The sequence below is a fragment of the Notothenia coriiceps genome, unplaced genomic scaffold (genome assembly GCF_000735185.1).
Source record: "Notothenia coriiceps isolate Sejong01 unplaced genomic scaffold, NC01 NC01_scaffold00037244, whole genome shotgun sequence".
In the NCBI taxonomy this organism is placed as follows: domain Eukaryota; kingdom Metazoa; phylum Chordata; class Actinopteri; order Perciformes; family Nototheniidae; genus Notothenia; species Notothenia coriiceps.
Genome location: NW_011369945.1, coordinates 26,104,649 through 26,116,150, shown reverse-complemented (window position 1 = coordinate 26,116,150; position 11,502 = coordinate 26,104,649). Strand labels below are relative to the sequence as shown.

The following is an 11,502-nucleotide window of genomic DNA, read 5'->3' as shown; positions in this document are numbered from 1 at the left end:
AAGAGAAACATGTTGGAAGCTCTACAGTCGCTAACACAGCAGTGAGGAGCTGTACACACACACACACACACACACACACACACACACACACACACACACACACACACACACACACACACACACACACACACACACACACACACACACACACACACACACTTGGACACAGTGTTGATCCTCCACATACTCACAGCTGCCCGTTGGTATCCAAGGATGTCTCAGGACTCAAAACTCCTACACACAAATATTCACAGGCACATAGAAGCATGTTTTCGTAATCTTGAGATTTTCAGAATGTTTTTGGAATTCCCGAAACTTTCCCAGCATATCAGGAATTTAGGAATTTTAACCAGTTTTCTCACTGTGGAATGTCGGGCATCTTCCTTAGGGAATCAGATCTTTTCATGAACTACCGTGTTTGTCATGGTGTGTGTGTGTGTGTGTGTGTGTGTGTGTGTGTGTGTGTGTGTGTGTGTGTGTGTGTGAGAGAGAGAGAGAGAAAGTGTGTATGTGTGTGTGTGTGTGTGTGTGTGTGTGTGTGTGTGTGTGTGTGTGTGTGTGTGTGTGTGTGTGTGTGTGTGTGTGTGTGTTTGTTGTGTGTGTGTCTGGAGAATGCTGTTGCCTGTGCTTCAGCAAGGCCATGTAGTGTCTGCAGGTGCGTGTGAATGCCTCAAATGGTAAAACAGACCAAAAAAGAAGGTCATTCCTCCCCCCCCCTCCACGCCTCCATCCCTTTCATCCCCTCCTTCCTTTCCTCCTTCCTTCCTTCCTTCTTACTTCCTTTCTCTTCTTCGTCTGTCAACTTCTCGTATATCTTCCCCTGTTGACGCATGTCTTCACCCTTCATCTTCCTCTCTGTATTCATCTATCATCTGTCTATTTACGGACACCNAAATCTGACGTTGACCATGACTGTGTTAATATTTGCCATCACAGGAACGTTTTATCAAAAAAGAATAACCTCCTGAAAACATTATCCCAATGTTGCTTCGAAAAACGTTCCTCTTTTGTTATCATGTAACATTGAGGGAATGTTTTATAAAAGAACGTCTATAATATGTTACCCCAACAACGTCCCAAAAAGATCCTCAGAAGGTTGCAGGTTAACATTATCACATAAAAGGAACGTTTTAGAAAAAACTTTCTGTCATCTCAGGCCGCAATAACATTCTCAAAACATCCTCTGAATGTTGCAGTTAAAACGTTATGTCTTAGTTAACCTTAAACCTTATAGGAACATTATTTGAATTAATAAACATCCTAAAAAGGTTCTTTGAACATCAGATTAAAACATTTCTTTAAAACATTATTTGAACCTGTAGGTAACGTTAGCCAAAGTTTTGAGAACGTTCCCTGCTAGCTGGGATTTTGGTTAAACCAATGAATAAGCTGACTTCAAACTGAAAGAGGTTCTGTAGCACAGAAAAATAAAGCACTTTTTGAACATTAAAGTATGTAAACATGTCAGATGTTAGGATAATTTCTTACTATTTTGATATCTTAAAACTCAAATGTATAATTTGTACACAAAAGATCCCATAATTAATTGTATTTCAAAATGAAATGTAAGGGGGAAAATCAGGGTTTAATCGAACAGAACCTGACATAAAATAAATTGTTATTGTGATGGTTAAAGTTCAAACCCTGTTATATTTGTGAATGTCATAAACAGGACGGCAACATCTTCCTGCGTGACTACAAGCGTTTGGATGGACTGAAGGCAAACGTCATCAATGGGAAAAAGCAGCACTTGATGGCTCCCATTGTCCTTCTCCATAAAACCCCTGATGATAAGCTGATGCCGATTGCTATTCAGTTAAGATTGTATTGAGATTTACTGCTAGATAGGGTGGATTTGTACTTTGGACAGGTCATTGGGTTTATGACCAATTTTGAGACATTTTAAGTTTTAAACATTACACTATACATTTTGTAGCAACATTTACTGGATTTCTTCAGTAAAATTAAGTTTAAAACCTTTTAAGAAATGTATTTTCTCCACTATTTTGTTCCATCCATGAATTAACCTTTCTTTATTTAATGTTCTTCTCCTGCAGCTGAAGCAGACTCCAGCAGATGACAACCCCATCTTCTTTCCTACTGACTCTGAGTACGACTGGCTGATGGCCAAGATATTTGTGAGAAGTGCAGATTTCAGCGAGCATCAACTAAATGTTCACCTGCTGCGCACTCATCTGCTGGCTGAGGCTTTTGCTGTGTCACTGCTGCGCAACGTGCCCATGGTGCATCCACTGTACAAGGTAAGTGAGAATACTGAACTTACTTTAGTTTTTTTAACTTGATGATTTTTGTTTTTTCCAAAGCTGTTTGTGTTTATATTTAAGTGTTTGTGAATGCTACATAATGTTATGGAAGTGTCCAGATTCTGACAATGTTAAATAGTGTTATTAACATTTTCCTTCCTTCCCTCAGCTCCTCATACCTCACACTCGCTACACTCTGCAGGTCAACTACTTAGCTCGACTTCTTCTCATATCTCCAAGTGGAGTTTTCACACAGGTACGAAAAGACCAACACACTTTGAGACCTTTACCATCACAATAATTAATGTATAGTGTTTTTCTCTAACTTTTTTTCTTACATATTTGACTCTAGTTCGCATCATCTGGTGGCGAGGCTATGATCACAATCCTGAAGAGATCCATGTCCTCAATCACCTACAAGTCTCTCTGCATGCCGGAAGACATTGCTGAGCGTGGGATGGAGGATGTGCCGAACTACTACTACAGGAATGATGGACTCATGCTTTGGGATATCATTCAGAGGTACTGCTGGCACTGGCAATGTGATAATACAAAACAATCTAACTTAAAACTGCTATTTAAAACGTGTTTAACTATATTTGCATGTTTAACTATATTTGCATTTTGCACAAGTGATTGTGTTTTAGATGAGCAACAGAAAAACTAAACAAAAACCTAAAATTACAATGTAAGTTTCCTGGTTTAGTTCAATTCATTACCCTATGTCAGGAGTAACAATGTCAGAAAGTCTTTCCAGTTCAAAGAAGTTGAAGAAGTGATGTGTTTTACATCCTAAAGAAAAACACACAAAATACTGAGCGAAGTGCTCTGTGCCTTTTAAAATGTAAGCAGGTCCTGACTTCTCTAACTTTACAAAATAAATTAATGTTTGGAAAGTCTAGGTAACACGCTTACTTCAAAATATGGAAATAACTCAAAGAGGTCGCAGAAACTATTGTTTACATTTTAATAGGCAGAAAAGAGAAAAATAAAAAGGTCTTGGGTATTGTTTACAGTTTCTTCCTTGTTACATCTCATTGTTCAATGCATTTCATGCTTATTTGCTGTATTGCAGCAGCAGGGAGCATCTCTAGGAAGAGAAGTCAAACTGTTTTGCCATTTTCATTTGCTATGTGACATTATTGTTCCCAAAGGATCTCAAAGTAATGATATAAAATTGTATAAAAAGCCAAACAATGTATTGGAAGCCCCAGAAAGGGCTGCAGTGGAGAAAAAACAAATTAGAATAAGCCACCGTTTCATTGACTAAAGTTTTTTTATTTGGGTCTTCTTTCTTTCAGGTTTGTGAAAGGAGTGCTTGGTCACTACTACAAGAGTGATGCTGAGGTTAGCCAGGACTCTGAACTCCAACAGTGGATTCAAGACATTTTTGAACATGGATTCCTCTCCCAGGCAAACACAGGTGTGCTTAAATACAAGCTGATGTGTTATTATCCACCAAGTCCTCATTTCATATTATAATTACTCTACATTATATTAATATATTCAATTAATATGCATTCTCAGGAATCCCTCAAAGGCTTTCATCCGTGGCAGAGTTGGTCAAGTTTGTCACCATGGTGATTTTCACTGGCTCAGGACAGCACTGTGAACTCTGGACAGGTTCATCATTGTTATCTTAATGTAATCTTTTTGTGGGATAGCATTTTACCTATGTTTTAACTCTGACACATAGCATCTTGTGTAGAGAGCTCCGCAATCTGATTGCAAATACTATGATATGGTGTCATGGTCCATTTCTTTGTTAATCTGTCTCCTGTTTTATTTTTGAAAAGACTTCTCCCACAGTGTCATGTCTGTTTTTACTTCCTGTCTTTGTGTGTTTTCCCGCCTTTTTGGATTGCCTGGCCTAGCCTTCTTACTTTTAACTGTTCCCCTTTACACCTGACTATCAGTTACAGTACATATGGTTTGAAGATAATGCTGGTTAATAGTTTTATAATCTTTGACATTGTATTTTTCTTTTATTGCAGTTTGACTATGGTGGCTGGATGACCAACAATCCCATCTCCCTTCAACTTCCTCCACCATCCACAAAGGGGAAAACAAGCGAGGCCACAATGCTGAAAACATTCCCTGATGTCAACACAACAGTCCAAGGCATGTCCACCATGTGGCTGCTCAGCAAGCAGTCCTCTGACTTCCTAAGTGTCCTAGACTTCAGAAAATATTATATCTATCAAGTTCATATTTGGCTTTTTTAAACACCACTGCAGCTTTAGTTAAATAAAGTCAAAGAGAACATACAGTTTCATACCACAGGAGATACAACTGTTGAACTCCTGAGCTCACCACTCACATAGCCTACTGTATGTCTATAATAGTTCATTTGTTTATTCCAAAATATCCTTATATCTGTATAGTACACAGTATTAATTCTATACTGTACATTATTTAAATATACATATGTTTTATCTCACTCTATCTTACATACATTACTTACTTATTCCTGCACTTTACTTGCACCATTGTTACACTAGCAGTATTTTTTTATTGGACTATTTAACTTCCTATTTCTTTATGGCTTAAGTATATTAGTATTTCAGTGTGCATATGAAAATAAAACCTTTGAATCTTCGAACTTATAATACATTTGTCAATTTGCATTCGCTTGAAACTTGTTCTTATTTTTTAAATGACAAAGTGCTGTAGAAACCTTAAGTTACAAAAAAAAAAATGTACAATAGTAATGTTAGCTTTGTCTTGTTCTTCATCTTGGTAACACTAATGTTGCATTTTTCCCAGGTCCGTCTCGGCCTCTACCCAGAGGAGCATTTCTGTGAGGAAGTTCCCTGCAAGCTGATAAGCAACTTTCAAGGGGAACTTGAAATATTTAGCACAGTGATCAAAACCAGAAACAAGAGCCTGGAGGTCCCATACACTTACATGGACCCTGCTTTGGTGGAAAATAGTGTGGCCATTTGAATGTTGCAGTGAAAGAAGGTGTGGGCCCCTCCCTCAACCTGACATTGGATAGTTTCCTGATCTCTTTCTCACTATAGGGTTGGTATCCTCATGAGGGAATCTTTATTAGCCTCATTAGTCTTCTACATTTTTTACTGATGATTTTTCAGTGTCTTAGTAATTTGATTGCTTATTTTAAAGCTCATTTAAAAATCTACTGATGGCAACTTTACCACTGGGAAAACTCAATACATTTCAAACATTTGCATGCAGAACACAACTCAGAGATTTGCTAAATAAATACTGATGTGTTAGCTGAGAGCAAATGTACAAATCTAAGCATTTTAGCATCAGTTCTGCTAGCTCAGTCGAGTTACATAAACAGAAAATGGACCAAACGATATATATTCAGGAACAAAATATACTAATCTCAAACAATCGTCCAGTGACTAAATGTAACTCTGCCTGCAACAGATTAGTCTTGTCTTTGTATATTTGTTGTTTATTCCGTTGATGTGTTGTTGCTGGTGATTTGTTGCTTATGTATATGTTGTTGCTAATTTATTGTTTCAAGGATATTATATCATTCTGTACTCACACCTGTACTATCTTGCAATGAGTCGCTTGTCAATAATAAAACCAGATCTAAATGGATTATCTCTCTCTGACATTTTTTAAGGCTTGTGCAAGTTGACTTTCATACTGTAGTATGAAAATGTTATAGTAAAATATTTCAGTAAAAAATAAACTTAAGGTAATTTAGTAGAATAAATATAGTAGACAAAAAAGTGCTTATTATGATATGTCACAAATAAAAAAGGTTTTGAAAGGGACAAAGTGTAGTATGCTGTTAAAATGTCATAAAAAATCATACTTGATATATTATGAAAAATTGCATAAAATGGTTATGGTATACTATGTTGCCGAAAAGGCGACGTGGGCAACACCTCCGCTTCTCCGTCCCGCGGGCCCACCACCTACGGGAAACAGCGATGGGGTCGGGTGCGCTGCCAGAAGGGTGGCAGTGAAGGCAGAGGGTCTCGACGGACCAGACCCGGGCGACAGAAGCTGGCTTTGGGGACGTGGAACGTCACCTCTCTGGGGGGGAAGGAGTCGGAGCTTGTGCGGGAGGTGGAGCGTTACCAGTTGGATCTGGTTGGGCTCACCTCTACGCACAGCGTCGGCTCTGGAACCTTACTTCTGGATAGGGGTTGGACTCTATTCTTCTCCGGAGTTGCTCAAGGTGTGAGGCGCCGGGCGGGTGTGGGGATACTCACAAGTCCCCGGTTGGGTGCTTCGTTGTTGGAGTCTACCCCAGTGGACGAGAGGGTTGCCTCCCTACGCCTGCGGGTTATGGGGGGGAAAACTCTGACTGTTGTGTGTGCTTATGCACCCAACAGCAGTTCAGAGTATACGGCCTTCTTGGAGACCCTGGAAAGAGTCCTGTATGGGGCTCCTGAAGGGGACTCTTTAATCTTGCTGGGAGACTTCAACGCACATGTGGGCAATGATGGAGACACTTGGAGGGGAGTGATTGGGAGGAACGGCCCCCCTGATCTGAACCGGNAACTACGATTTAGTTGCGTTCACACCAAAAAGTCCAGGAACTAAATTAGTTCTAGAGAACCTTTTTTACCCCCTTTTCAGTCCCTGCTAGAGAGCAGGGACTTTTGTGGGAGAAAAAGGTTCCTGTGTCTGATTGGCTGGGCGGAATGCAAACCACGCCCCGTCAAACTCCCAAAAACTTTTGTGAAGCCGCCATTTTATTATCCTCGCATTGCCTTATTAGCATTAGCATTAGCCCAGCGCAGAAACGCAGAGAGACTAACTTATGACAACACAAAATAAAACATGGGAGCGTTGGAGATGAGGAGTTGACGGCGTTCTGGCCGTTTACTCCGAAGGCTTCAGTAGAAGCTGCTGGGAGTCCCAGCAGCTTCTACTGAAGCCAGTCCCTAACTCCGGGGACTTCCGGCCGGGGATTTTGGGCGGCAGTATACGCCGTGAAGTTGTTTGCGGCCTGCCAGTAAACCCAAAGCCGAAGAAGAAGAAGTGACGTCAGCGGCTTCATTTGCCTAATCCACCCGCAGGAACTAATTTCCGGTGTGAACGCGATCTGTACTTAGTTCATGAGAACTAAAGAGTTCTCAGGAACCTTTGTGGGAAAAGTACTTGGTGTGAACGCGCCTATACATATGCATCCAGGGAAAACACAGGTTTGTCCTAAAATCAAATTACCTTAATTTTGATTTTAAGAAGTTAACTAAAATAATATTACCAAGAAAAATGTAATGTTGAGTTGATGTTCTGTTCACTATTCCATTAACAACTTGCACGGTTCAGTGACTGTTAGAAAATGCTATCACTTCCGCCTCAGGGTATTTATATAAGAAGCTGTGTACATCCAAAAGTGTAACGCACCTGTAGGTTGTGATTTTCTGACATCTACAGGATGTGACTGTCACATCACCCATTGACTGCCTCTGATATTAATCATTAATCCATTTAAGAACCTCACTTCATGTTAAAACACAATGTCAGTGACACTTAAAGTCTAGTTATATTTAGCTTTTCTTTCTGCGTCTTTCGTGACATTTTTGTGAATGAAACTGCTCATGGTTGGACGGTTTTTCATCAGGTGCAAAAGAGTGATTTATGACTTATCGTGCAGTGAGGAAGGTTTGCTGAATTCTATCTAGATCCCTCTTACGAGCAAACCTCAAAGAAAAACTGATTAGGGATAATATTACAAAAACCAACTCTTTCTTACTCTCAAAGACACGTCCTCACACCAAACCTAACTGCTGTTTCCTGTGCCCAGGTCATGGTATTTTCTCATCTTAAAATGGGGAAAGCAGAGCAACACCCACAGCGGCATTTACCAGTAACCTCATTTACCTCCACTTGACCTGCCTTCAATTGCTACTCTCTGCGGCTGATGCAACAGATAAGCAACATCACAAGCACATTGACACCCAGGCCTCAGCTAAATTGTCTCCACTTAAATGGATTAAAAAAAGGTTTTTGCCCCAGAGGCAGCACATCTAACCTGCTTTGAGGATAGGCAATGTGAGGGAAAGAAAGAAAAAAAGGGAAGTAGAGATATATAGAAAGACTAAGTGACATGTATTGCTCATATCTAACATCATAATGTATTCATTTTAGCTTTGAGAAAAGCCTGGCTCCAAGACATGAGCTCAGATTCCATGTCCAATTTCCAGCTTGCCTTGAGAGAAATGAAGAGTGCATGACTGTTGAAAGTGATCAGACGCCCTGCTCTCGCTCGACAAACCAACTGAATGAGGCTCCATTCAGTCTTGGATGAAAAATCTCATTATGCGTTACACATCATGAAGAGTTTGAGGTTATTGATTGGGCTATTACAGAGGCACCCGCTTTGTCCATTAGGCTGTCCAAAAGAAAAACATCCAAGGATTTCAAGTGTACTTTAAACCAATAACGGCGTTTAAGGTCTGATAATGTCAGAATCATAATAGAGATTTAGAGTTTGTCCTCATGAAAGCAGGAAGTGAGTCTGCACTTTTTAACGTTCCCTTCTCCATATTTCACAAAAATGTTGTTTTTTTCCAAACAGGGATGTTTTAATTAAATAAGGCCAGTGGTTAATACATGGCTGAAAGGTTTACCCTTCTGAAAGGTTTACCCTTCTGAAATGAATTATGTTCTCACATAAAGTGAATTTGTGATCATTCCCTTCCAACATAAAACAGTTGGCAAGCATGCTTTCAGTATCCAAAGGACAGATTATTCTACCCATACCATCTGTCCTTTGTGACATTGCTCCTCCAGGACACATTCGGGTTCCTCTTAGGAGAGTTGAACCAGACTGAACTCTTGTCAAGTAGCAACAGCAGGGAGTGAAATGTTTTTGCAAAGAAAGAGGGGTTGATTTGATTGGAACAAATTGCCAATAGCCCCTTAATGAGGATGATTTTCTGCAAATCCCACTAAGTTCTCTAATGCAGCAACAGAACATGATTGCCTTTGTCTCCCGCACCAGTCATTTAAAAATTCTGTGGAACATAGAGTTATTTCCATATATTAAATGAGGATAAAGAACAAACAAAGACCCCTCACTGATCTTCTTCTTGTTCTTTCTTAAGGACATGTTGATCAAGAGAGTTTCACCATGTGTTGCTGTTAGACAGTGTGGTCACACCTAACGTCATTTTTAAAGATAGACTTTGAGACGCTATGTCACACCCAGAATTCGCCCAAACTCTCCCCAGAGAGACGTTCAAAATATGCCATCTATGACAGCAGGCTTACATCAGCTGAGGATCTCTTTGTAATGTCTGTAGTGGAGAGTCTGGCTGCTCTTTTACCCGTTTGATTTATTCACTTTTATCTTTTTTGAGGGAGCCGTAGAATCTATAACACTGAATCCACTGCAGATATGAAAGTAACTATGTCTTTGCAGGAGAAACAAAAGGAGGACTAATCCAATAATATGATTTCAAAGAGTTATTTTGTGTTTTCAAAAAAATAGTTCAAACGTCCCCCCAGCAAAGCTTGACCTCTTAACCAACATGCTGCCAACGCCGCAACTCTTTGCTGAACATTGTTCGTTTTGTGGGCTGCAACAACTTCTTCTGGAAAGTTGGCGTTTTTTAAAGCAAAGAAAAAACAGCACATTTTAGAAGAACGTGTATAGATTTATCAAATTATTTTCAAGCAAATGAACTACAGCAATAAATGGAAAGCAGCATTGGAAACTTGTTTCTGTTTCTAAATGTGCACAGTCATACTGTATGCTTCAGGGCTGATGCAACTTTTCAAAATGCCAATGCTAGTTTGTCATTTACAGCAATGCACCAGCTTCACTGAGTTACAAGTCCATTGAGTTGTTTCAATCCCCTTTGACTTAATGAACTAGAAGTTCAAACAGGATTTGAAAACCTGATAAATAATTGCATTTGCATAATAGACAAGCAATTACAAAAACATTAAAAACTGTATTTCAGGTTGTACTGTTTACATACATTGATCAGTGACAACACACAGCATTGAGATGAATACATAATGTATTACAACAAATCAAAAAATTGCCAAATTGAAATTGAATAGTTCTGCTGGTAGAGCTTATCCTTTAATACCATTGAGCCAACATTTAGATAAAACCCAAATGGAAGCGTATCATTGTGTAATTAGATTACATTTCTTTACTGAAGAAATCAAATATTCCTATACACATCGACAAATACCGAGCAGCAGCATGAGTCACTGTCTTATGCTCAAAGAGTGAATTAGTCTTCACTGGTATTGGTTATAAAACCTGCCATTATGCACAACCAAGCATATGCAGAGGGAACACTCTTTTCAAAAATGTATTACAGCTTGAATCTTGGTTTTCAAGTATAAAACCATAATATTTATAATATTCACAAACTCCGTGTGTCTTTCCATGCCATAAAACCATGACTTTCCAATATTGCAAGTCAACATGTGGTAAGTCACTCAGATTTAATAACATTTTGAAATTCTTTGGAGTTGTAGAACCTATAAACCGAGACTAAAAGAGAGAATGACTTAAATAATTTACTATGAAAAACACAAGTCTAAATTGTGTCACATAAAGGACATGGTAACATCAAAGAGAAGGAACATCAAAGAGAAGGATTCATATATATTCCTGCAGGCGTATTGCATCTAACTGAAAAACAAAGATAACATATTATTGCTGGAGGATGCTGAACTGTGGCTGTGGTACAAACATGGCTCCATAAAACAATCTTTAAAGTCATTATGGTTACTGACACCAGTCTTCTCTTGTGAATGCATCAATTTCAACACATGGGCTTCCAGTATATTCAGTTAAACCCTCTGTGCAAGGAGCTTTGAAGAATCAAAATGAACATCATGCATATACTGTATGTCACAACATCCTTAATATTAGAAATCGGGATGTGTTTAACCGCCTAATTTAGCAATGTATGCAAACATTACAATTCAGTTTAATCAAAAACAAATCTCTGGTTTCCTGCTTTGAGCACAACAAAAAGAAAACACATTTTGTCTGCCATCTCTTTCTTCCCCTAACACATGGTAAATGGGATTTTTTTCAGTTTTCCAGCTTGACAGAGCACTGCACAAACCAGTGGGAAAGAACATCTCAAAATGTGTTGAGAAATGTATGGGTGGCATGTAATTCACCGTGGGACTTTACATTTTTGAGACACCGCACAGCTCCACGCAGCTAAGCTCCCTCTAGCCAGTGACAGCGAGAATTCAGTGTTTGTCACTGCGACTGGGTTTGTACTCCACAGACTAAATTAAACTTAAGTACGGCAGG

The 11,502-nt window shown here is 39.2% G+C and overlaps 1 protein-coding gene across 1 annotated transcript in view; it reads left to right on the top strand.

Moving 5' to 3' along the window:
- Positions 1 to 5,831, top strand: part of LOC104965473 (UDP-GlcNAc:betaGal beta-1,3-N-acetylglucosaminyltransferase-like 1) — a 32,916-nt gene extending 27,085 nt beyond the window's left edge. The window contains 9 exon segments of the mRNA XM_010794428.1: positions 1,673 to 1,816; positions 2,058 to 2,261; positions 2,434 to 2,520; positions 2,617 to 2,786; positions 3,566 to 3,687; positions 3,792 to 3,870; positions 3,872 to 3,887; positions 4,259 to 4,435; positions 5,031 to 5,831. Coding sequence (XP_010792730.1) covers positions 1,673 to 1,816; positions 2,058 to 2,261; positions 2,434 to 2,520; positions 2,617 to 2,786; positions 3,566 to 3,687; positions 3,792 to 3,870; positions 3,872 to 3,887; positions 4,259 to 4,435; positions 5,031 to 5,210 — 1,179 coding nt within the window. The 3' untranslated portion in view covers positions 5,211 to 5,831.
- The last annotated feature ends 5,671 nt before the right edge of the window (positions 5,832 to 11,502 follow it).